At 42.3% G+C, this 25736-nt stretch overlaps 1 protein-coding gene across 5 annotated transcripts in view; it reads left to right on the plus strand.

Moving 5' to 3' along the window:
• GOLGA4 (golgin A4) overlaps positions 1-25736 on the plus strand; it is a 103101-nt gene that overhangs the window by 53625 nt on the left and 23740 nt on the right. For 3 of the 5 annotated variants that reach the window (XM_073678313.1, XM_073678314.1, XM_073678315.1), the window contains 10 exons: positions 4158-4289; positions 11674-11829; positions 12265-16169; positions 16266-16387; positions 17439-17569; positions 22018-22125; positions 22215-22238; positions 23648-23716; positions 24703-24778; positions 25470-25573. In XM_073678313.1, coding sequence (XP_073534414.1) covers positions 4158-4289; positions 11674-11829; positions 12265-16169; positions 16266-16387; positions 17439-17569; positions 22018-22125; positions 22215-22238; positions 23648-23716; positions 24703-24778; positions 25470-25573 — 4827 coding nt within the window. The remainder of the gene's footprint in view (positions 1-4157; positions 4290-11673; positions 11830-12264; positions 16170-16265; positions 16388-17438; positions 17570-22017; positions 22126-22214; positions 22239-23647; positions 23717-24702; positions 24779-25469; positions 25574-25736) is intronic. The other 2 variants (XM_073678316.1, XM_073678317.1) reach the window with 2 other exon arrangements.

Below are 25736 nucleotides of genomic sequence, written 5' to 3' on the forward strand. Positions count from 1 at the left end.
TACCGCACGCACCGCGATTACGCTGCAAATTCGCGGCCATTGAAACGCAGCAAATCCACATATACCTGCAGGTTTGCTGCGTTTCAATGTTCCTCAGTGGCCGCGAATTTGCAGCGTAATCACGGTAGAAATGGTCATGCTGCGAATTCGACGCGCAAATTAGCGCATCATGTGCACAGCACATCCGAATTCACATTGCTTTGCATGGCAGACTGTTTTACAAGCGTTTTCGCGGCCGTAAAAACACCGCAAAAACGCTACACACTTAACCTAAGTGTGTCCTCATGTATATAGAGGAATGATTCCTCTACCCTTAGCTGATAGCACAGTTACAGCTTGTTGAGCCTGATCTATGGTATGTCATCCACAATAATTAATGGATTATTAGGCCCTCCCGTCCTACCTCTTGGAGAGAGATATATATATATATATATATATAATATATATATATATATATATATATATATATATATATATATATATATATATAAATATAATATAATATAATATATATATATATATATATATATATATATATATATATATATATATATATATATATAAATAAATAAATAAATAAATAAATAAATAAATAAATAAATAAATAAATAAATAAATAAATATAATATATATATATATATATAATATATTACATACGCATACGCGCGCACACACACATATATCTATACATAATCGTCTTATCTCGTCTGTCCCTGGAAATCCCGCGTCGCTCATTGGTCCGGCAGCGTCCAATCAGCGCCGCGGGGTTTCTGAAACAAGATGGCGGCCGTTAGAGGCTCATCTGGCGGACGGAGGTCAGCGGCGATGCAGCGGGGAGATGAGCGGCGCTAGCAGCACAACTACCCCGACCGGCTCCGCTGACCTCCATGCGGCTAACGTCGGAAGATCAGCAGCTTGGCCCGCTGATCTCCCGACAGCACGTGTGAACGGAGGACCGGGGAGCAGCGCCGCCAGTCGGGATGCTTCTGCTGCGAGCAGCCGCTCATCTCCCGGCTTCTCGCAGCAGAAGGAGCCGCACAGGCAGCGCCGCTCCCGGGCCTACACTAATACGACGCTGATTGGTCGCGGTGGCCGACCGCGACCAATCAGCTAGATGGGCGGCAAATTTAAACGCAGCTCTGCTGATTAATCGCGGCCGGCCACCGCGCCCAATGAGCGAGATGTCCGGCAAATTTAAACGCCGCTCTGCTGATTGGTCGCGGTGGCCGGCCGACCGCGACCAATCAGCGAGATTGGCACCAAATGTTAACACCGCTGTGCTGATCGGTCGATTTTATCGCCAAATTTAAACAAGCTCTCCGGTCCTCACTAACACAGTTCGCTGATTGGTCGCGGCCGCCACCCGTGACCAATCACCGATATTGCCGCCAAATTTAAACACCGTTTTGCTGATTGCGCCCGGCCGGCCGCATACATATTCTAGAATACCCGAATATATATATATATATATATATATATATATATATATATATATATATATATATATATATATATATATATATATATATATATATATATATATATATATATATATATATATATATATATATATATATATATATAATTATAATATGCGCACACATGCATGCATACACACACACATACATACATAGCATTGTGAAAGTATTTAGCCCCCTTGAACTTTTCTACCTTTTGCCACATTTCTGGCTTCAAACATAAAGATATAAATTTCTAATTTTTGGGGGAAGAATCAACAAGTGGGACACAATTGTGAAGTGGAACGAAATTTATTGGATATTTTAAACTTTTTTAACAAATTAAAAACTGAAAAGTGGGGCGCGCAATATTATTCGGCCCCCTTGAGTTAATACTTTGTAGCGCCACCTTTTGCTGCGATTACAGCTGCAAGTCACTTGGGGTATGTCTCTATCAGTTTTGCACATCGAGAGGCTGAAATTTTTGCCCATTCTTCCTTGCAAAACAGCTCGAGCTCATTGAGGTTGGATGGAGGGCGTTTGTGAACAGCAGTTTTCAGCTCTTTCCACAGATTCTCGATTGGATTCAGGTCTGGACTTTGACTTGGCCATTCTAACACCTGGATATGTTTATATTTGAACCATTCTATTGTAGATTTTGCTTTATGTTTGGGATCATTGTCTTGTTGGAAGATAAATCTCCGTCCCAGTCTCAGGTCTTTTGCAGACTCCAACAGGTTTTCTTCCAGAATGGTCCTGTATTTGGCTTCGTCCATCTTCCCATCAATTTTAACCATCTTCCCTGTCTCTGCTGAAGAAAAGCAGGCCCAAACCATGATGCTGCCACCACCATGTTTGACAGTGGGGATGGTGTTTTGAGGGTGATGAGCTGTGTTGCTTTTACGCCAAACATATCGTTTTGCATTGTGGCCAAAAAGTTCGATTTTGGTTTCATCTGACCAGAGCACCTTATTCCACATGTTTGGTGTGTCTCCCAGGTGGCTTGTGGCAAACTTCAAACAAGACTTTTTATGGATATCTTTGAGAAATGGCTTTCTTCTTGCCACTCTTCCATAAAGGCCAGATTTGTGCAATGTACAACTGATTGTTGTCCTATGGACAGACTCTCCCACCTCAGCTGTAGATCTCTGCAGTTCATCCAGAGTGATCATGGGCCTTTTGGCTGCATCTCTGATCAGTCTTCTCCTTGTTCGAGATGAAAGTTTAGAGGGACAGCCGGGTCTTGGTAGATTTGCAGTTGTCTGATACTCCTTCCATTTCAATATGATCGCTTGCACAGTGCTCCTTGAGATGTTTAAAACTTGGGAAATCTTTTTGTATCCAAATCCGGCTTTAAACTTCACCACAACAGTATCTTGGACCTGCCTGGTGTGTTCCTTGGTCTTCATGATGCTCTCTGCACTTGAAACAGAACCCTGAGACTATCACAGAGCAGGTACATTTATACGGAGACTTGATTACACACAGGTGGATTCTATTTATCATTACCAGTCATTTAGGACAACACTGGATCATTCAGAGATCCTCACTGAACTTCTGCACTGAAAGTAAAGGGGCCGAATAATATTGCACGTCTCACTTTTCAGTTTTTAATTTGTTAAAAAAGTTTAAAATATCCAATAAATTTCGTTCCATTTCACGATTGTGTCCCACTTGTTGTTGATTCTTCCCCCCAAAAATTAGAATTTTATATCTTTGTTTGAAGCCAGAAATGTGACAAAAGGTAGAAAAGTTCAAGGGGGCCAAATACTTTCACAATCCACTGTACATACATACATAGTGGGCCATTTATATGGATACACCTAAATTAAATGGGAATGGTTGGTGATATCAACTTCCTGTTTGTGGCACATTAGTATATGCGAGGGGGAAATCTTTTCCAGATGGGTGGTGACCATTTTGTAGTCGGCCATTTTGGATCCAACTTTATTTTTTTCAATGGGAAGAGGATCATGTGACACATCAACCTTATTGAGCATTTCATAAGAAAAATTATGGTGTGCTTGGTTTTAACGTAACTTTATTCTTTCATGAGTTTTTTTACAAGTTTATGACCACTTATAAAATGTGTTCAAAGTGCTGCCCATTGTGTTGGATTGTCAATGCAACCCTCTTCTCCCACTTTTAACACACTGATAGCAACACCACAGAATGCAAGAGAAATAAGAAGTCCTTTTTCTTTGGTATACAGGATTGTGGTATTGATGTGAGCCATCAAAGGGTTGGCAGTGGTTTAGTATGGGGAACTGTGATGATGGGTTCTATGTAGACATTCAGAAGTTTTTGTTAGTTACAATGGAAAGATTGACCCCAACATAGAGATTGATGCCCATGTGAAACTATACATGTGATACTGAGAGAAAATTCCTCATGCTCCGTGTAAACCTGGCTCCCACTACTGATTAGCAGTTCCTTGCTAATGTACAATGTACACAGAAAGCTGCCACCCAGTGGTGTGGGTAGGTTATACAGCGCTCAGCACCATCTGCAGCAAAGAGTCGGGGACTCTGTCCCTACACTATGCTATCAGATTCCCTTTAAATCAAGTTTTCTAGATTTGTTTTACTTCTTGTTTTTTTTTTTGTGTTTTACCAATAATCATTAGTAGGATACTTATCTCCATGTGTAAAATTCTCTCTTCAGGCAGCATTTGATAAAATGTCTTATTTCATATTATAGAAAAACTGTGATGAGCGTATTCATGAGCTGGAAAAATTACATGCTGAAGCCTTAAAGAATAAAGATAAGGAACACAATGAAACGCTTAAAATCTTGGAAGAGGAGCATCAGGAAAAGTTTAAAAATGCTTTTGTAAGTTGCTGTACTAATTTCTTTACACATGAGCAGTTATTTCTACTTTATTTTTAGGGTACAGGTTGTATCCGCTGTGGAACTTCATAAGTAGTGAAATCAACATCAGTAAATTCCCCTGCAGTTTTTTTTTGTGCAAAAGGTGTCGTTTTTCCATACGTTTCACCCTTTGCATTGCACTGGGAGAAATTTGTGATGACGTCCCCAGTGTAAACTGGCAAGCTGCAGATAAAGCCCAAACACAGATCACTTTGCAAAGCGGATGCAGATTTTCTCTGCTGTGTGTGATGCAGATTTGTTGAACTCTTGTAAACCCCATAGGAATGCACCCCTAAGGTTAAGAGCACACGTAGCGTTTTTTGATGCTTTTTCGCGGTGCATCAAAAATGCTATGTAATCCGTCTGCCAGCTAATGCAGTGGCAATCCTGATGTGCTGTGCACATGACGTGGAATTTTTTGCTCAGAATTGTCATTTCGTTTAAATATGCAGCATGTCCATTGTATGCAGCTTTTCTGCAGCGTTTCCCGCCCATTGACTTTAATTGAACCGCAGCAAACCCTCAGGTATAAATATATATTTGTGGATTTGCTGTGGTTCTTTGCTGCGTATTTGACTATTCAATGGGTCAAATATGCTGCAAAAACGCACATACGATGGTACCCGGGTCGTTTTTGGGAAGACTGCTTCTCCCATGATCCGACCGCTGCTCCCTCCAATAACAGCGGCACGGCTGAGGGGAGTAGTAGTGTCCTCAGCCAAGCCGGGGCTGCGTGCTGTGTACAATAAAAAACACCAATCCTTACTTGGCCGGCGTCCCCCGGTGTCCTCGCGATGTCCCCCGGCGTCCTGATCCCTCGGCGGCCGGCGGTACACGCCCCCGGCAGTGTACATCTCTAATCTGCCAGGGCCTGAGGTCATGTGAGCTCTCAGCTGAAGATCAGCTGAGAGCTCAGAGACCTCACTTTACGACATCGGTGCTGCGTGGGAATACTCTCAAGAATGTTCCCACGTACCACTGATGCGGAGGTCACCGGGGCTGATCACCTGATCTTTAGCTGATGAACCCAAGTGACCTCACTCCTGCAGCAGAGCAATGTACACTGACAGTAATGATTTTACACTCCTGTCAGTGTATACATTGCTGTTTTCAGTGATTGCTGATGTCACTGCTGTAGAAGTGACCCAGATCGCCGAGCGACAATCTGGATTATGTTGTGACAGCTGACAGGTGAGGGATATGTTTTTTTTTTTGTTTGTTTTTTTTTGCAGAAAATCGAGGGTTTCGGGGACTGGGCGTATAATAAAAAAATATTAAAACCGTGTGTCATTTTATTTCAATAAAATACTTTATTCTGGCGCTGTCTTTTATTGAAAAAGTAGCGAAAACTTTACTACGGGGTTAGTAATTGAGGGCGTCTTATAGACTCCCTCCATTACTAACCTGGGCTTCACGTCAGCCGCCAATACAAGACTGATATGAACACCAACCCCATTACCCCACTCGCCACTGCTACAGGGCAGTGGGAAGAGCGGAGGCTAAGCGCCAGATTTGTCGCATCTTATGGATGCTCCATTTCTGGGACTGCTGAGGGGTGATATTATTAGCCGCAGAGAGGGCTAGTATCCGTGGTCCCTTCCCTGGCTATTAATATCAGCCCGCAGCTTTTGGTTTACCCTTTTCTGGTTAGATTTTATAGGGGGACCCTACGTAAAAAAAAAATTCTGGGGTCCCCCTTTAATCTAGCCAGTAAAGGCTAATCAAACAGCTGTATGCTGTTATTAATAGCCAGGGTGCATTTTGGGCTAATGGCACCTTCCTCGGCTACTAATATCAGCCCCCAGCGGTCGGCTTTCCCTCTGTTATTTATGAAAATGCCCCTTGAGCCCACGCCATTTTTTTTTTTTTTTTACATTTTATACTCTGTGCCCATGATTCAGACTTCGCAGCTCTTTGGACGCATATTTTTGATGCATCCAAAACCTTGCATTCTATTGAACGCAGGTAAATCCACATGTGTTCACTGAACCATGCGGCTTTACTGCGTTCTGTACATTCTAGTGGTCAAATTTCTTTTGCGGAGACTAGCATCTCCGCAAGAGAATTTGACATGCTGCAGTCCTGAAAGACTCGCTGCATGACAGTGTCCATGGGTGATCCGCAGCCTCAGATGCACACATAGTGGACATGGGATTTCTAGCGATCCCATCCAGTATGCTGTAACATCTGGACGTTGCGGGTTTGACGCTGTATAACCACACAGCGTCAAACCTGCAGCGGCTCCTGATCGTGGTCACATACCCAAACTCACCAGCAGCATGTCAATTTCTGTAGTGGACACGCTAGTCTCCGCTGCAGATTTTGACCGATTTGAAGCGTCATTATTAGTGTTGAGCGAGTATGTTCTTTCGCCGAGTATGCTCGGGCCGAGCTCCGAGTATAGCTGCTCGGTGATGAGGTTAAATTGCTCCCGTGTGCATGATTTGCAACTGTTAGACATTCCTCACATGTAATAAAGCTGTCAAACAGTTGCAAATCATGCACACGGGAGCGATTTAACCTAATCACCGAGCAGCTATAAATACTCGGAGCTCGGCCCGAGCATACTCGAACAGAACAACTCGCTCAACCCTAGTCATTATATGCGGTAGATCTGCAAGTATTGACAACAAAAGTGCAACATTAGAACACAGCGTTTTGGCCGCAGCAAAAATACGCTGCGTCCAAAGCGCTGCTTGTTGCTGTTCATGGGGACATACCGGCTAACGAAACAGCTGTGAGCTGTTAATAATAGCCAGGGACCATGTTTGCCTAATGGCACTGTCCTAGGCTAAAAATAGTCGCACCAGCTGCCCCAGAAATGACATGAATGGAAATGCTAATGAAGATTGGGTGAATGGAATTAGCTGACACCTAGCTCTTTTATAGTGATGACAAGGTGTCAATCAGACCCTTCCAATACCAAACCTAATTAAAGTAAAGTGTTAAAAACACAGACACAGAGCAAACACTTTATTGAAATACAACAGACACATTCTTTAACCCCTTTAAAGCCCAAGACGTATTAATACGTATTAATATTTTTTCTATAAAATAGCTTTTATTGTGTAAAAGCGTCAAAACATAGAAAAACTATAAATGTGGTACCGCTGGAAACGTACTGACCCGAAGAATAAAGCTACCTTATAAATTTTACCACACGCGGAACAGCATAAAAAAATATCCCTGAATTGTTGGTTTTTTGTTTTTTCTTCCTCCCAAAAATCGGAATAGAAGGCGATCAAAAAATGTCACGTGCCTGAAAATGGCACCAATAAAAAACGTCAACTCATCCCGCAAAAAACAAGCAGTCACATGACTGTCGGCCAAAATATGGAAAAATTATAGCTCTCAAAATATGGCAATGCAAAAACTAGATTTTACAAAAAAATGCGTCTTTTAGTGTGTAACAGCTGTCAATCATAAAAACCCGGTATGATTCTGGTATTGCTGTAATCGCACCGACCTGAAGAATAAAGTCGTCTAATCACTTATACCTCACGAGGCACGGCGTAAAAAATAAACTTTGTGGTTGGGCTAGGGTTGGGTTAGGGTTGGGGGTAGGTTAGTGTTGGGGTTGGGCTAGGGTTAGGGTTGGGATTTTTTTCAAAAGTAAAAAAAAATAAAAGATGACGATATGGCGAATAGTGTTGAGCGCAAGTGCTCGCTACTTGAGTTTGCTTCGGGTGCTCGGGTATGCACTGAGTATCGCGGGTGCTCGAGTGACATGCTCGAGTCTCGGCCCCATATGCTTTGCGGCCAAAAAAACCTTGTGGGGATTGCCTGCCATGCACGAGCGATCCCCGCATGTTTTTTTTGGGTGTCTAATAACCGTGAAACGTGGGCGGGGACTCGAGCATGTCACTCAAGAACGCGCGCTACATGGTGCATACCTGAGTACCCGATGCAAACTCAAGTAGCGAGCACTTGCGTTCAAGACTGATCACAACTTATTCAATATGATGACCTAATGTTATCAAATTCTGTAATACCTCTGGGTTCAAAATGTTCACTATACCCCTTGATAAAATCCTTGAGGTGTCTAGTTTCCAAAACGAGGTCACTTGTGGGAGGTTTCCACTATTTAGGCACATCAGGGGCTCGCCAAACGCGACATGACGTCCGCTCTCGATTCCAGCCAATTTTGCTTTCAAAAAGTCACACAGTGCTCCTGAACTCTGCCGTGCGCCCAAACACTGTATTTTCCCCACATATGGGGTATTGGCGTACTCAGGAGAAATTGCACAAAAGTTTTTGGAGTCCATTTTCTCCTCTTACCCTTGTGAAAATAAAAAAATTGGGGCTAAAACATCATTTTTGTGGAAAACGTTTGATTTTTTTTATTTTATTTTCACGGCTCCATGTTCTAAACTTCTGTAAAACATTTGGGGGTTCAGGGTGCTCACCACACATCTAGGTAAGTTCCCTGAGGGGTCTAGTTTCCAAAATGGTGTCACTTGTGGGGGGTTTCGACTGTTTAGGCACATCAGGGGCTCTCCAAATGCAACATGGCGTCCGCTAATTATTCAAGCAAATTTTACAATAAAAAGTCAAATGGTGCTTCTTACCTTCCGAACCCTGGTGTGCGCCCAAGCAGTGGTGTTCCCCCCACATATGGGGTATCTGCTTACTCAGGGGAAATTGCACAACAAATTTTGGGGTCCATTTTTTCCTGTTACTCCTGCGAAAATAAAAAAAAATTGGGTCTAAAGTAACATTTTTGTGAAAAAAGTTAAATGTTCGTTTTTTTCTTCCACATTCCAAAAATTCCTGTGAAGCACCTGAAGTGTTAATAAACTTCTTGAATGTGTTTTTGAGCACCTTGAGGGGTGCAGTTTTTAGAATGGTGTCACTTTTGGGTATTTTCTGTCATGAATACCACTCAAAGTGACTTCAAAATGTGATGTGGTCCCTAAACAAATGGTTTTGTAAATTTTGTTGGAGAAATGAGAAATCGCTGGTCAACTTTTAACCCTTATAGCTCCCTAATAAAAAAAAAAAAATACATTTTGGTTCCAAAATTGTGCTGATGTAAAGTAGACATGTGGGAAATATTATTTATTAACTATTTTGTGTGACATATCACTCTGATTTATGGGTATAAAAATTCAAATTTTGAAAATTGCTTAATTTTCTAAATTTTTCGCCAAATTTCTGTTTTTTTCACAAATAAACGCAAGTGATATCGAAGAAATTTTACAACAGTCACAAAGTACAATATGTCTCGAAAAAAGAAACTCCGAATCAGGGGGATCCATTGAAGCGTTCCAGAGTAATTACCTCATAAAGTGACAGTGGTCAGAACTGTAAAAATTGGCCTGTCGTTAACGTGCAAACCACCTTGAGTTGTAAAGGAGTTAATCATTTAAATTAACCAATATACTCACCCCAGTTTTTGATGGTAATCCAAGGGTTAAAGCAAAGTCCCACCAAATAACTTTATTTAGCTCCAAAAAGCATTCATTGATGTACAAAAACGCTTAAAAAAAAAATTAAAAAAAAAAAACATCAAAATTGCGGCAAACCGCGCGTTTTTTTCTGCAGAAATTTCTGCTTCAAATCCTGAACTTGCACACACAGCCTAAAAGAGAACTACTAAATGTACAGTTACTGAAACTTTGTTACGTCAATATATCCTTTTCCTCCTTGGTAATTTAGTTGCTGTATAATCATTTTCCCTTGTACTGATACCCAGTTCTCCATACATATTTCTTCTTGGCTTGTACATGGTATAACATTGCACTAACCTTTACATTGCTGCCCTGCTTGACAAGATTGGCTGTTGTTTAAAGCATTTAGGGTATGTGCCCACGATCAGGAGCCGCTGTGGCCCTGACGCTGCAGAATAGCTGCTCCACTTCCGCCCTCATAATGCAAATTAGCGGCCGCAATTTTTTTTTTTTCTCACATGCGGACTTTCGTCATTAATGTTTAGTATGTAGGTAAAGTCCACATGCGGACCCGCAAGAGACATTGACATGCTGTGGTCCTGAAAGACGCGCCGCCTGTCAGTGTGTGTGGGTGATCCGCAGGTGCACAGACGCATAGTGGACATGGGATTTCTAGAAATCCCATCCACTATGCTGGAACATCTGGCCGCTGCGTGTTTGGCGCTGCATAAAAACACCGCTTCAAACCCGCAGTGGCTCTTAAGATAGCCTAAGATGTAAGTAGAGGCAATTGGGGATCAACAGACAGATATTCTGTCATAATTATATGTAAGGCATTCTATACAGGTCTCCTATATGTTAAAGGTAAGCTGGAGTCATTGAAAGAAGCTGAAACCGGCATGGATTTATATACTGTGACCGAAAGAATGTTTAAAAATAAAAAATAAATAAATCTATACTTGCCTTCCGATGGCCCCCGCAGTCTTGCTTCACTCGGTCCTGGCCGCGGTACACTGAAGGACCTGCCGACGTCAGCATCTCGTGACCCGTCACATGACTATGACGTCAGCGCCTCGTGACCCGTCACATGACTATGACGTCAGCGCAGGTCCTCCAGTCCATCGCGAACTGCCAGCAAGTGAACACAAGGAGACCGGGGGCTATCAGAAGGTAAATATATATATATATACTGTAAAAAAAAAAAAAAAGAATAAAATCAAAAAAAATTTGTGTGTGTGTATATATATATATATATATATATATATATATATATATATATATATATATATATATATATATATATATATATATATATATATATATATATATATATATATATATATATATATATATAATATTATTATTATTATTTTTGTTTTTTATGGTACCCGGGTCCGGAGGAGAGTCTCCTCTTCTCTAGACCTGGGTACCATCCGCACATTGAACGCATGGAATGCTCATCTACATATTCAGTAATGCGTAATCCATGCGGTCTAATGCAAGTCAGTGGTGGCGAAAACGCAGCGCTTCTGCAAAATAATTGGTAGTGCTGCGTTTTTTTCCGCAGCGGAAATTTCCGCAGCATGTGCACAGCACATGCGGATTATCATTGGGGGACATGGCAGGCCTTCTACCAAGCGTTTTTTAAGCGTTTCTGCAGCATTTTTGCCGCTGCGGAAACGCTTACAAAACGCATCGTGGGCTCACAGCCTAAAGTAAGATGTCCTAAATTCATTAAGACTTGAATGCAAAAGCCAGTCTTGATGAATCTGGGCCAGTAGATATATATTTATGTGTATCATTCATTTGTAAAAATTCATAGTTGTAAATTTTTTCTACTACCCAGTACTTTTCTTATATTTAGAGTTACTTCAGCAGTACAGATGTTTATTACACGCTAAGTGCTTCCATTATTAATATCTTACACCTACTAGTTTTCTTCTATTCTTTAACAGACCAAGGGCCAGGAGGAGCATTTGAATACTATGCAAGAAAAAGAGCAGCAGGCCTTACTAGCTTTAGAAGAGATGGAACTTCAGAAGAAAGCCATCCAGATGCAGACTGAAAACCAGCTTCAGGAAATGCAACAGGAACTTGAAGAATGTAGAACAGTAAGTTACATAATTTTTTTTACCGTGATCGCACTTTTCTGAGAATACTTGTGTATTTACCCTAATAAAAAGGGTATTCGAAAAATAGAATTTTTTTCCCATATGAACCAAAACACAGAAGAAAAATACTCACTGAAATTGGCGCTAATAATTGCCGTGTCTATCTGGCATGTGACTGGAAGTATGCAAATCGCATAATTGCAGTCATGTGAACACCCAAGTCTAGGCAGCGGCGATGTAGATTGGTGACAGTGTGCAATGTGCACACTGTAAGGATTCCGAACTGTGCAATCACATAGAGGAAATGCAGACTGATACCAGAAGACCGCCTAACCCCTTTAAATAGTAACTTTTTTCCCTATGTTGTGTTCTTGGCTTTAGTGTCATGTTTACATATAGTTTTATTTAGACCTTGTTTTTTACTTCTTTTGACAGAGAATTCTTGAGTTGGAAAGTTTCCTCGCAAAAACATCACAGGATAGTGACATCAAATCGGAAGAACTATCCACTCGGCTAGAAAGCGAAACAAATAAGCACAATGCAGAAATAACTGCAATTATTGAGAAACATAAGGAAGAATTTGAGCTATGTAATCAGGATAATGAAAAGAAGTTACTAGAAAAGCTTGAAAGTTTAAATTGTGAACATGCAGCAGAGATCGCTGCCCTAAAAGAGGGAAGCCAACAGGAATTTGAAATACAATTAAAAGAAAAGGAGCGTACATTTCAGGCTCACATTGAAGAAATGAATGAAAAAACTTTGGAGAAATTAGATGTAAAACAAACGGAACTAGAAGCTCTCTCATCTGAATTGTCTGAAGCTCTAAAGCTGCGTCAGGAATTTGAACAGAATCTTTTAGACTGTCAGAGCGAACTAGATAAAATAAAACTAGACTTTGAAAGTCAACTTGTTGGGATCCAGAAGCAGCACCAAGACGATATTGGTGCAATTGAAAAAGAGAAGGAGATAATGACTCGAGAGGTAGAAAAGGGCCTGAAGGATGAAATTAGTCACTTGAAGCTTTTGCTTGATGGGAAGGAGAAGGAGACTGAACAGCTGCAGCATGAAAAGCAGCAACTAAAGGAAGCAGTTGAAAAAGCTGATGGGGAGTTCAAATCAGTTTCTATCCAGCTGGATGAGCTGCGTTGTTCATATCAGAAGAAGGCTCAGGATGATACAGAGGGCTATACCATGGAGGTACAAAATATGCAAGAGAAGTTGAGTGTTATGACTGAGGACAGAAACCATCTTAAAAAATTAATTGAAGAACAAGAATACAAACTGAAACTTATGACTACAGAGTTAGATTCTCATAAAGAGCAAGTACAAAACCTTTCACTGAAAATTGAACAGCAGACCACACATGTTAATGATTTGACATTGCAATCTGAGACAAAGATTAATGAATATAAATCTCATGTAGAAGAGCTGAACAGAGTTGCAGCTGATAAAGAAAATGAAACGGTAAAGCTAAAAGAGTCTCACAACCAACTTATTAACCAGCTTAACCAAAATTTGTCTTCCAAAGAAAATAAAATAGAATCCTTACAAGAAGAACACCGAGCGAAAACTAAAAGCCAAGATGGCAAAATTGAAAGAATGAAGCAACGAATTAAAGAAATGCAAGAGGCATCCAAGAAAAAATATTCTGACATGGAAAGTAAGCTAAAAAACGAAGTGGAGAAGAAGCAACTTGAGTTAGACGATAAAGAAAAGCAATTTAACGAGAAAATGTTGGAGATGGCCCATGCAAGTTCAACTGGAATTAATGATGCATTATCTCAGCTGGAACAGAACCATAAAGAGCAAATTGTCAGTGTCAAAAAGTCCCACCAAAGAGAATTACAGGAGATTGTTCAGGATTGGGAGAAAAAGTTTAGCCAGCATGTGGATGAACTGAGGGAAAAACACGAAACTGAACTTCAAGAGAAAGACCAAGAGATTACTGAGACTAAACAGCTGTTCAGTAATATCAGCAAGGAGAAGCAAGAAGTGGACAAACAGATTGTGGCACTGAGGGAAGAAAAAAGCCGTTTGGATGTTACTTTCTATGAATTACAGGAGCAACTGAATCAGATAACTAATCAGGTCCTGACTTTGACCCAGAGTGAGAGCAACTTGAAATCTGAGCTTGAAAAGGTACAAAATGAGTATGTCTCACTGGTGAATGATAAAAACTTGGTAGAATCCGAACTTAATCACTTAAGAACATCAGCAGATGACCATAAAAGTGAAATTGAAGACTTAATTGTAAAACTATGCAAAGCAGAAGAAAAATATCAAGCACTAGAAACGTCTCACAGTAATGAGTCTGCTACCCTTGTAAGAGAATTGTCAGATAAGCTTTCAGAGAAAGAAGCTTTGTGCGACAAACTACTACGTGAATACGAACAGAAATTTGAAAATTGCTGCAAAGAGGCCATGTCACTGTTAGAGTCAGTAACTTTGGGACTGACTAATAAATATAATGAGAACATGAGTAGATTGACCCTCAGAATTGGCCTTTGTGAGAAATCGGCATTTAAATTGAAAGAACCCATTTCAAAGCATGTGAGCAAAATCCAAGACTTAGAAGCTAAAATGAATCATTTAAATAATGAATATAAGACCATGAATACATCCTTAACACAAAGCTGCCAACAATTGCAAGAAAAAGAAAATACAATTTTGACTATGAAGGAAGAACTGAAGAGTCTCTCCATCGAGAAGGAAGCTTTGCAGAAAGAGGGAGGTAACCAGCAGAAACTGTCTGACGAAAAAGAATCTTGCATTACGCAATTTAAAAAAGAGCTGTCAGAAAACATCAATACTGTAACATCTTTGACTGCTGCACTAAAAGAAAGAGACACCGAAGTAAATGAACTCAAGTTAAAACTTGAGAACAGTGTGGCCTTAGAAGAAAAGGAGAAATGTATAGCTTTTATAAGTTCCCAGCATAATGAAAGTCAACAGCAGTTACTCAAACAGATACAAGATCTGATGTCAAGTATTGAAGATCTGAATAAAGAAAAAACTGCCTCTGTAGAAGAAGTGGATAAAGTGAGAAATAAGTTAGACGAGTGGAAGAAGAAAGCAGAAGTCAGGTTTACCCAGAATCACCAAACAATTCAAGGTTTACAAGAAAAGATTGGAATCGCTAATCAACAACTGCTTGAAAAAGATGGGCACGTTAAGACTGTCAGAGAAGAGTTTGAACATTTTCGTAGCAACATAGAAAAGGAACAAGCCAGCAAAGAAAGTTTAGCACTTGAGTTAACCACTAATGTAAAACATCAGCATTCAAAAATTCAGGAACTGGAAGCAGAGATCGCCAAATTAACAACAGAAAAACAATGTTTAATGGAGGAGGTAGACAGACAAATACAGCAACAGAATGTTGAAAAAAAACAACTTGTAGAACAGCTTTCACATATCCAAAATGTTGCCTCTGAAAAGGACAGTCACTCTATGGAAGCTCAGCAGCAAATACTCAGACTAGAAAATGACATTTCAAGCTTGAAGGAAGATAGTAATGCAAAACAAATTCAGTGGAAACAGCTAAAAGTGGAGCTAACAGAAAGCAAAGATAAGGCAATGAAAACTTTAGAAGAGCAATTGACAAGCGAAAGCACCAAAAAAATTGCAGAACTCAAGAAAAAAGCAGAACAAAAAATTGCATCAGTTAAGAAACAGCTAATGTCTCAGCTTGAAGAAAAGGAAAAATCTAGGCAACATTTGGAAGCTCAACTCAAAAGTCTAAAGGATCAGATTCAGAATGAAGAACAAGAATTAAAGGTAGGTTTCAGCCAGGCGAAAGAACAACTTGAGAAAAAATGTGCAAGTCTGGAGGAGCAGCACCGTCAGAAGGACAGTGAATTATCTAGCCTAAAAGACGAGGTGCTGCTAAAGGAAAAAAGACTCAAAGAGCTGGAAGATAGAAATGAGACAATTGAGAAAAAGCTTAGTGAGAGTGAAAGGATCATAAATGAAAAAGAGTTGTCCCTGGTCACTGAAAGGGAAGCCGAAAAGATGAAACTGGAACAACTGTCTTCCAAACATCAGGAAGTTTTACTTTCTCTGCAGGAACAGTTAATAGTGAAAGAGTCAGAGTTGAAAGCTTGTTATGAAAAATTAGAAGAAAAGTCTAAATTGTATGAAGAACTCAAAGTACTGTTTGATGAAATTCAATCTCAGGAAAACATTTTGAAGGCAAAGCTTCAAGAAGCAGAAGGGGAAATACAAAAATTCCGCAAGGAAGTAACTAAACTGCAGAAAGACTTGAGGACTTTACGCAAGGAACATAATCAAGAACTAGATTTGCTAAAAAAGGAGCTAACAGAAGAAGCTGACCAGAAAGTGCAGTAAGTCTGAATTGTCATAGTATTTTTCCCAAGTTATTTTACTTGTGTATGTCATATGCATGTGTTTTGACATTAAAAGTTTGTCATTTTCCATAGGTATGAGCAAGAGGATCAAGAATTAAAGCACAATTCTTCCTTAAAACAACTCATGAGGGAGTTTAACACACAAATGGCTCAAAAAGAGCGTGAACTTGAAATTGCTGTTCAAGAGACAATTGGTAAGCTTAAATATTGTGTGAGAGATTATTTTGTTTATCTGTATTATAGTTTGTTTTTTTTTTGCATATCACAGATATGTCAGATAATTTATTCTCTATGCTTAAACATGTCTGTGCATTTATGTGCACTAGGTTTATGTCAGTGACTTGAGGGCCTATGTTCAACTTTTACTATTGGTTGATTCGGTTGCAGTCACATACTTAAAAATCTACTGCTGTTTAGAGGTACTTCACAGAACAAATAAGCAGTTTGTGTAAGCGCCAAGGGCCCAATGCATTATTGCTTTTGCGCCTGTTTTTCGTCAAGTTTTTCCATTTCTTCTTTTCATTGGTGCCTCTTCTGAAGGCTATTGAACGTGCTCGCCTGTTTTGTTTTTTTATTTCAAGTTTGCCACTGTGGGTGAGGTTTACGTTTCCTTATATTTCCACCTGATTCATCATATGCAACTTTTGAAACCAAAAGTCTCTAAATTTGTAGAAAGTTGACTCCAGTCCCCCTCTGGAGGGATTCTATCTTATACGCAAGATTTTTTTTTAATGTAACTTGCAAATACAGTTAGAGAAGAAATTACGCTGTTGACTACACAAACTTGTTTTACCACCTGTGCCATATTAACTAATATTGAAGATCTCCTATAGATGGGACCATAGAGAGCAAATAGAGTGATACCGTTCTAAAAAGATAAAGCAGGCACGTATGGTTGTGCTCACCTTGGGGGGTTGTGTAAAGCCACAGCTCCTATGGAGGTTTCAAAGCAAGCTGCTGCTGCTCCATGTGCTGGAGGCGAATCTTCCACCAAATATTGGTTAAAAAGCTGTGCTGCTAGAAATGAGGAGATGCGATGAAAGGAAGGTTTTTATTTTTCTACACATTTCGAAGTCGGCTTTTTTTTTTTTTTTTTTTAAACAAAATATTCTTGTACTATAATCTCATGGTGAAGGATACATTTTACTTTAAGCGTCATACTCATTCATGCATATTAACATCTTAGCCGTTAGTACTAAATTTGGTATTAGTGAATGTGTCTAATGAAATTTATGTTTGATACAGGCAAAGCACAAGAGGTTGAGGCAGAAATAATACAGTCACATCAGATAGAAACAACCCAGCTTCATAGAAAGATTGCAGAGAAGGATGATGATCTAAAGAGAACCGTCAAGAAATATGAAGAAATTTTGGAGGTATTTAATTGAATTTTAGTTTCATTGATTTGGTTCATTAGTGAAGGTCTAATCAGCAATTCTCTCTGGGTGGAAGTGACGCACCCCTGGGCCTGTGTCGCGCAGCGTTGCGCACGCGGGAGCTTACCCGGAGCCGGATCTGTTGAGGGTTGTAGTCTCGTGGCGGTGACCCGGTCCGTGCCCAGGGAGTCAGACTAAGTGGCGCTGTATTAGCGGTAGATGTTGGACGACTACGCCACCCGTTGAATGCAGCGAAGGAGCTGCCGCTGCAGGGCAGACCGCTGAGGCCGGTGGTAGGATTGTGCAGCGTGATAGTATCACCCCCAACGGGAGGGGTATGGCCTCAGGGCAGCCGACGTGGATGATGGGGTAGCAGGAATCACTCAGAGACGATGCGGTGTAATTCAGGGTCTTTATTGGTGATAAAGATAGACCCTCCCTGAGTACTGGCTAGCGATCGGGGCCTGGTCAGTCCTTGAGCAGATGGGATCACCCCTGGCCAGGCGGAGTTGTAGGCCTCCCAAACTGACTGTACTCTTCTGGCTACCTTGCTAGAGGCGGGTATAAGTAGCCCACGTCCCTGAGTGTATCGTGTGGTGCTCACCCGTATGGCCGGTGACTCGGGGCCTTCTAGTGGCGTCCGCTCCACGACGGCGGTGCTGGTCCCACGCGTGTGACCGTGCCTTCGGGTTTCTTGGCCAGAGGACCTGAAATCCCCTGCCGGGCGGTTTCTGCTGCTGGGTAAAGATTAGTCTCCACAGCCTCGGACTCCGGGTCCGGTGATAGCTTCTCAGTCAGGGCGAGCTCTGCAGCTGCCAGCCCCTGACTCCTTATAGCACTGCTCCCACAGAGCTCCTGATGTTCTTTTCCTATATCTGCTTCTCTTCTCTGTCTCTACTTCTTCTCTACTCACTAACCCTGCCTCAGCCCTAGGTTTATATAGGGGAAGTTCTTCCCCTCCCAGGACTGGGCAGGAGGTGTGGCATGCACAGGATCCCTGACCAAGAGACCTCCCACCTGCTCTCAGACATAACATTGCTGTTACTGTGGAAACCAGACCCCTGGGGTGCCACATTCCCCCCTAGTGAAATTTAGTACTCCAGGACTAAACATATTTTTAGAAAAACATAACAAGGTATAAACAATAATAATACAATAAGAAAAACACAGAAAGATGGTTACGGCGTGTCCGCAACCGGGTGCAGTTTTTGAAGAAAAGCAAGGTGTCCATTTCACCAAAACAGGGAGGCGTAACCAGGTAGGGGTCTGTCCTGCCCCGAGTCCTTAACAGTCTTTAGTCCATTCCTAGGTTACGCTCCAACCATGTACAAGGATTCCCGGTAAATCCACCAAGGACTCCTATAAATAACTAGAAACACATAATTCTACACAAGCAACAAGAAAAACAGGTAACCACAAATAAAACAGTTTATACACTTCAAATCCTCCAACGTGCAGGTAACTGGCCTCTAGTGGCCCTAGTGGACCTACGGAGCTGACTGTCTAGCCCTGAACTACAGGGTGTAGGAGCTGTCAAGGGTAAACTGGGCAGCTGTCTACCGGCTCTTTGGCTCACTAGGGGTACGGCAGGCTCACTATAAGCAGAGGGTTGATCCTCCTGTTCAGCTTGTGTGGAGTCTTCTGCCTCCTGGACCGGCTGCTCTTCCAGCTCCACCTGTTGCTCCGTAGGCACTTGGGATGCTGGTTGGAGGAACGTGAGGACGGGTACCACAACTGCACCATTGACTTGAGTCCAGGACCGAGGGAAGTCTCCGAGCACAGTACTAACCATATCTTCCCTTTCCTCTACGGGTCGATGGTCTTCTTGTTCCTCTTCAGGGTTCCGTAGCTGTTCAGGACACTTCTTCAGGTGATCCCGGGATACAATGGCTATGGTCTCCCCTCCGTCTTTACTGATGGTACAGACTTTCGGGTTCTCGTGGCTTGAGGGCAGTACGGTGTACGGGTCCTTCTCCCACTGGTCGTCCAACTTGTGGAGCCGTCTTTTCCTCTTCAAGACCTGCTCTCCAGGTACCAGGGGAACAGCGGGAGCATACTGGTTGTAAGTTTTCTCTTGTCTTTCCCTAGCCTGACAGAGACTTCGCTCCACGCTCTCCTGTACTTTCCGGTACTGCTGCTGCCTCTCTGTGTCCCAGTCTGCCTCTGGTGAAGTGTCCTCGGGTGATCAGGGATAGCTGTAGCCCCTGGGCAGCTCCACTAGTCTTAGTCAAAAAGAAAGACAACACCATGAGGATGTGTGTAGATTACCGGAAAATTAACCGTATCACACACAAGGATGCGTACCCCTTACCAAGGATAGAGGAGTCTTTGACTGCTTTAAGATCTGCTAACTTCTTCTCTACCTTGGATCTCACTAGCGGGTACTGGCAGGTTCCTGTAGCAGAGGCGGACCGGGAGAAGACCGCATTCACCACCCCGATGGGACTTAGCGAGTTTACCTGTATGCCGTTCGGACTCTGCAACGCACCGGGAACCTTCCAACGATTAATGGAGTGCTGTCTGGGCCACAGAAACTTCGAGACAGTCCTGTTGTACCTGGACGATGTCATCGTATATTCCAAGACTTATGAGGACCACCTGAAACACCTGGCGGAAGTGTTCGAAGCTCTGGCAAGCTACGGCTTAAAGGTAAAACCCTCCAAGTGTCACCTCTTGAAACCAAAGGTGCAGTACCTGGGACACGTGGTGAGCGCTGACGGAGTGGCTCCCGACCCTGATAAGATCACCGCAATTAAGGAATGGCCAAGTCCCTCCAGTGTAAAGGAAGTGCGGCAGTTCCTCGGGTTGGTAGGCTATTACCGCAGATTCATCCCCGGTTTCACCAAAAAGGCAGCTCCTATGCAGGACCTCCTGATAGGCCAGTCCCGGAAGGCCAAGAACCAGAAGCCGCCCTTCAAATGGGAGAAGTTAGAAGAAGAGTCCTTCCGCCAGCTGAAGATGGCCCTCACGGGGGATGAAATCCTGGCGTACCCTGATTACAGCCAGCCCTTTATCCTCTACACCGACGCAAGTAACATCGGGCTAGGAGCCGTACTGTCCCAGATCCAGCAGGGGAAAGAACGAGTAATCGCTTACGCTAGCCGAAAACTGCGATCCACCGAAAGAAACCCTGAGAATTACAGCTCATTTAAGCTAGAGTTCCTGGCAGTGGTGTGGGCAGTCACCGAACGCTTTAAGCACTACCTCGCTTCTTCCCGGTTCACCGTGTACACGGATAACAACCCGTTGACACACCTGGACACGGCAAGACTCGGTGCCCTAGAGCAGAGATGGATGGCCCGTCTGTCCAACTACGAGTTCACAATCAAATACCGGGCAGGACGCTCCAATACCAACGCGGACGCCCTGTCCAGGATGCCAAACCTACCGGACGTAGGAGAAGATCCAGAGGGACTGGAAGAAGTCTATTTCAGGTCCTCTGGCCAAGAAACCCGAAGGCACGGTCACACGCGTGGGACCAGCACCGCCGTCGTGGAGCGGACGCCACTAGAAGGCCCCGAGTCACCGGCCATACGTGTGAGCACCACACGGTACACTCAGGGACGTGGGCTACTTATACCCGCCTCTAGCAAGGTAGCCAGAAGAGTACAGTCAGTTTGGGAGGCCTACAACTCCGCCTGGCCAGGGGAGATCCCATCTGCTCAAGGACTGACCAGGCCCCGATCGCTAGCCAGTACTCCGGGAGGGTCTATCTTTATCACCAGTAAAGACCCTGAATTACACCGCATCGTCTCTGAGTGATTCCTGCTACCCCATCATCCACGTCGGCTGCCCTGAGGCCATACCCCTCCCGTTGGGGGTGATACTATCACGCTGCACAATCCTACCACCGGCCTCAGCGGTCTGCCCTGCAGCGGCAGCTCCTTCACTGCATTCAACGGGTGGCGTAGTCGTCCAACATCTACCGCTAATACAGCGCCACTTAGTCTGACTCCCTGGGCACGGACCGGGTCACCGCCACGAGACTACAACCCTCAACAGATCCGGCTCCGGGTAAGCTCCCGCGTGCGCAACGCTGCGCGACACAGGCCCAGGGGTGCGTCAGAAGAGCAAGCTAGATGGCACAGTTATACTTTATTCATGTACATGAAATGTTGATGGCACATGTACCCTTTCAGGAGCTGCAAAGATTATTCATCAACCACATAAAGCTGTATTCAGTTCACTGGAACAAACTCCTATCAATTGCTTGTTCTCAAGAGGTACCAGCCATGTGTGTGCATGGTGTGCTTTCTCCTAAGAGTTCCTCTCATAATTTTCATACATTTGTTAGTATATACTAGAAGGAAAAGCCAGCATATATTTCAAGTCTGGCCTGTGACATTCTTCTTTTAGCTGAGACATGAGGGGACTTTCGGTGAGTGTATTTTCTTGTAATATTTTGTACATCTTATACTTGGACCCTTTATTCTATTATTCTGTTGTAGGGACGAGAAGAAGAAATGACAGCGAAAGTGACTGAGTTACAGGAGCAAGTAGAAAAATTTCAGGAAGAGCTGTCAAAGAGGCAGGAAGAGGAGGCAGCAGAAGCAGAGGTGAGCTGCTAGGTTTATGTAGGAAATATCTGGAACAACTTTGGACTGTCAAACATATACTTTATTGGTTGTTTTCTTTCTATTTCCAGGTCCCAGGTCATGGAGAGATTCAAGTAAGGTGTAGTTATAATGTCCCCCTTCTTCTTGAAATAAAATCATTGTATGTGTTTAACTCATTAAACTAGATTTTTAACTAAAGGTGTTTCCATGTCTACCTGTGGGACACCTACCTATTGGGAGAGCAGGATTGCCTAACCTTCCGAGGCTGCTGGCTGCAGCTGAAATAATGTAGAATGGAGAGATTAACTTTGCTAACTAAAATGATTATAAAAGAAAAAACTTAGACGATTCATTGACAGGCTTTTCGCATCCCAGTCTTAATAAGGGGCATGCATGAATAAGAACTGTTGAATTCATTAAGATGTGCACACCACTTAATGAATTCAGGCATCTTATCAGTGACATGCTCTTCGGCAAAAAATGTTACACCAGTCAGGGACCATCCTAACATTTCTAGCGTAAGAAATGCTGCCACTTTTGATGAACTTGACAAACGGGCGTAGCTACACTCCGTCCCACCCCAACTCCACCCATTTAACGATTTAAAAAAAATGCGTCTCTTACATTAGTTTTCTGGTGTAAGCAATTTACTGAATCGTGATCTTAAAGTAAACATAATAAGTCTGATTCAGCAAAGCTCTTACTCCAAAAAAAGTGGCATAAAAGCCTTGAAAAAGTCACAAGATGTTGGTGCAGTTCAGAGTTGCAACATTTGGCATTTTCAGAACAGTTTCTCCCAGCCCTGTCAGAATGAGGCACAGCGGGGATGTGACATTACAGCTTGTCTAATTCATTACGTGCTGTTGTGTTCCCTATGCCAGAAATCTCACTCCTGTTCCCGACTGGAGTAAGATTTCTGGCGTGAAGCACATAGGCACACACCGCTTGTCAGACATTTCTGATTGATGAAGAGACGTGCGCCTCTTTATGAATCAGGAGTGTCTGACTAGCATGCCCCCTCATTAATATCGCCAAGAAAATTGCCCGTCTTGATGAATTGGGGCCTATGTTTTCTAGGAAGCTACTAATAGAATATGTTGGGTCTTGTGCCTGTGTGACCCCTCAGCATGATGGATGGCTTTGACTGACAGCTGAATTCCTACTTACATCTGGCATTGGAGACTTCTTAAATAAAGTTCCTAGAATAGGCAGCATAGAGCAGTAAATGATATATTTGGTGTACCAACCCAGGGAAAATCTGTATAGTAGATTTTATATTAATTCCCTTATAAAAGAAATGTTCTATAACTTTCTTATCTACCTTGTGATTCAGTTCCTCACTGCTGCCAAGATTTTAGTTTGTTGGGAGTGAGTGAGAGCATTTAGTGGCTGCAAACCACTTCTGTGCCGAGTCCTGGGCTCAGCTGAGAAGGGAAAACCTATGTATCCCGTCTAGACAAATAAGTATTACAGTAGTTTATTTTCTGTTTACTGTGGTATAGACGGTTTGTTTCTTCTATAGGCACAATTAGCAAAGAGAACCACACAACTAAATGACGCCAAATTAATAGAGCAGGAACTAAATGAGAAGGTAAGGTGATTGTGGTCTTTTTAAATAATCTTGTATCCGGATTCTGCATGGACATTTATAGATTCAAACCAGAAACAGTAATTTATAATGGGAACATATACCATAATGACCACAAATTAACAGCTCATGGAAGCTAAGTTCTATGGATGGGCTTGAGATAAGTGTAATCAGATTTATTGGTTGAGTTGACTGGCTGTAGCCTACATGTGGTAGCTGTAGATTTAGCTTTTTGCACTATTACTAGAGTTGGACGAATTTGTTCAAGTGGTATTGAAGTCTGCTCAGAATTTTACAAAAATCCATATTGTCCAGAATGCAGATATTCTTTGTAATGGAGTTCAGCAAGGTGGCAGTCAGCTTGCCACCATTTTGCTGAACTGTAAAGGGCTGGCAAAAGGGTAAAAAAAATAATACCTCCGGACCATCTCCACAGCATGCTCTCACCCATATGGTCCTCACCCCCCTTTTTTTTTTATTGCCGCTGTGTGCTGAAACCTAGGGCTTCTCCATGCTAGGCAAGGATGTGCGCCACAACCTTATAAGTAACACTCTACACCAGGACTTCCTCCATGACTAGTTCCAGGACTTCCTTGCACATGGACATCCTAGGCATAGTCGTGTCCGGAAGTCCCAGCTCAGCGTGAAGATGCTTGTGGTCTCAGCGTGTAGAGGCACAGAGGACTGTAAGGGGGACACTGAACAGCAGAGTTGAGCAGTGATGGGGAATATTGGTGTTTCTACACCTTACATTTATTATGTTCCCCAGTCTGTTGGCATAATAAGGGACACTCAATTTGTGGGGAATAAATTAGCTGCTAAATTTCCCCGTAAAATTTGGCAGATTTGAAACTTGCCCCATTCATTTTTAGTTATTCCCAATAAACAGCTGCTTGGTATGAAAGAGGCCTGTCTTTATTAGAAATACTATTGGAGAACCGTGTTTGAGTATTTATTTTCCCTTCACTTTTTAACCATTTTTTGTACAGATTAACACGTTGGAAGACCAGTTAAAAAACTACTCGCGTGGTGTGTTTGTCACTCCTCTTGGGACTCCTTATAAAGGTGGGGAACGGTTTCAGCAGTGTTGTTTGTAACGTGAATACATTGTACTCCACATTAATTTTTAAGGGAATACTAGAATTTAGTTATTGGCTTAGAGCAATTTTAGGAATGTTTGTGCCATGTAAACATGACAGTGATCAGCCGATGAATGAGCAAGCACTTGCTAAGCTGCTGATCTTGTCTTCCATGCAAGCCTTACGTTCATTGTCGGCAGCACATCTCCACTTGTAAACAGAAGATGCGCTGTCGACAGTATGCAATCTGTAGGGACTATTAATGGTTGTTCATCACCAGGTAGTTTACATTGTTGATCGCTTCTTGTTAATGTAGGAAACGTGTGATCAAATCCTCATCCGTCTCTGTAGTTTGGTATACATCTTTCTGTTATGGTCTAGAATGATAGTTTTATCAGGACATCAGTAAGACCCCGCTATACAATGTGTAGGCAGCTCTATAACATGTCAGAACACAGCAGTTGTGGATTATGCCCTGCTTATGACATTGATAGTCAGCCATATTATGGCTTTATGAGCGAAGTCTTTAAGATTCTAAAATAAGATCTATTCTACTTATATAATGGCTGCAAAAAAATTCCCAGGGCATACATTGACTGCATAGTTAAAGGTAACCTCTCATCTTTATAGCTGCTGCTCTTGCAGTTGTCATCTAGTGGTTTTTACTCTTTCTACAGATGTCAATCATAGGTACACCGATGTGTCGGTCTTTGCTGAGCCTACAGAATTTGAGTATTTGAGAAACATATTGTTTGAGTATATGATGGGAAAGGAAACTAAGGTAAGGAGCTCCGCGCTTGCATAATTTCATAAATAATATGGTAACATTACAAAGGTTATTACACCTCATGCTGTAGACAGTTTATGTACAGTTCATATAAATCAATTACGGAGTTTGACTAAATGAAGAAAAAAAAAAATGACGGCCACACAATGTGCTACTT

This window comes from Phyllobates terribilis, unplaced genomic scaffold (genome assembly GCF_046119375.1).
Source record: "Phyllobates terribilis strain yellow unplaced genomic scaffold, ASM4611937v1 Scaffold_4__5_contigs__length_816908805, whole genome shotgun sequence".
Lineage (NCBI taxonomy): Eukaryota > Metazoa > Chordata > Amphibia > Anura > Dendrobatidae > Phyllobates > Phyllobates terribilis.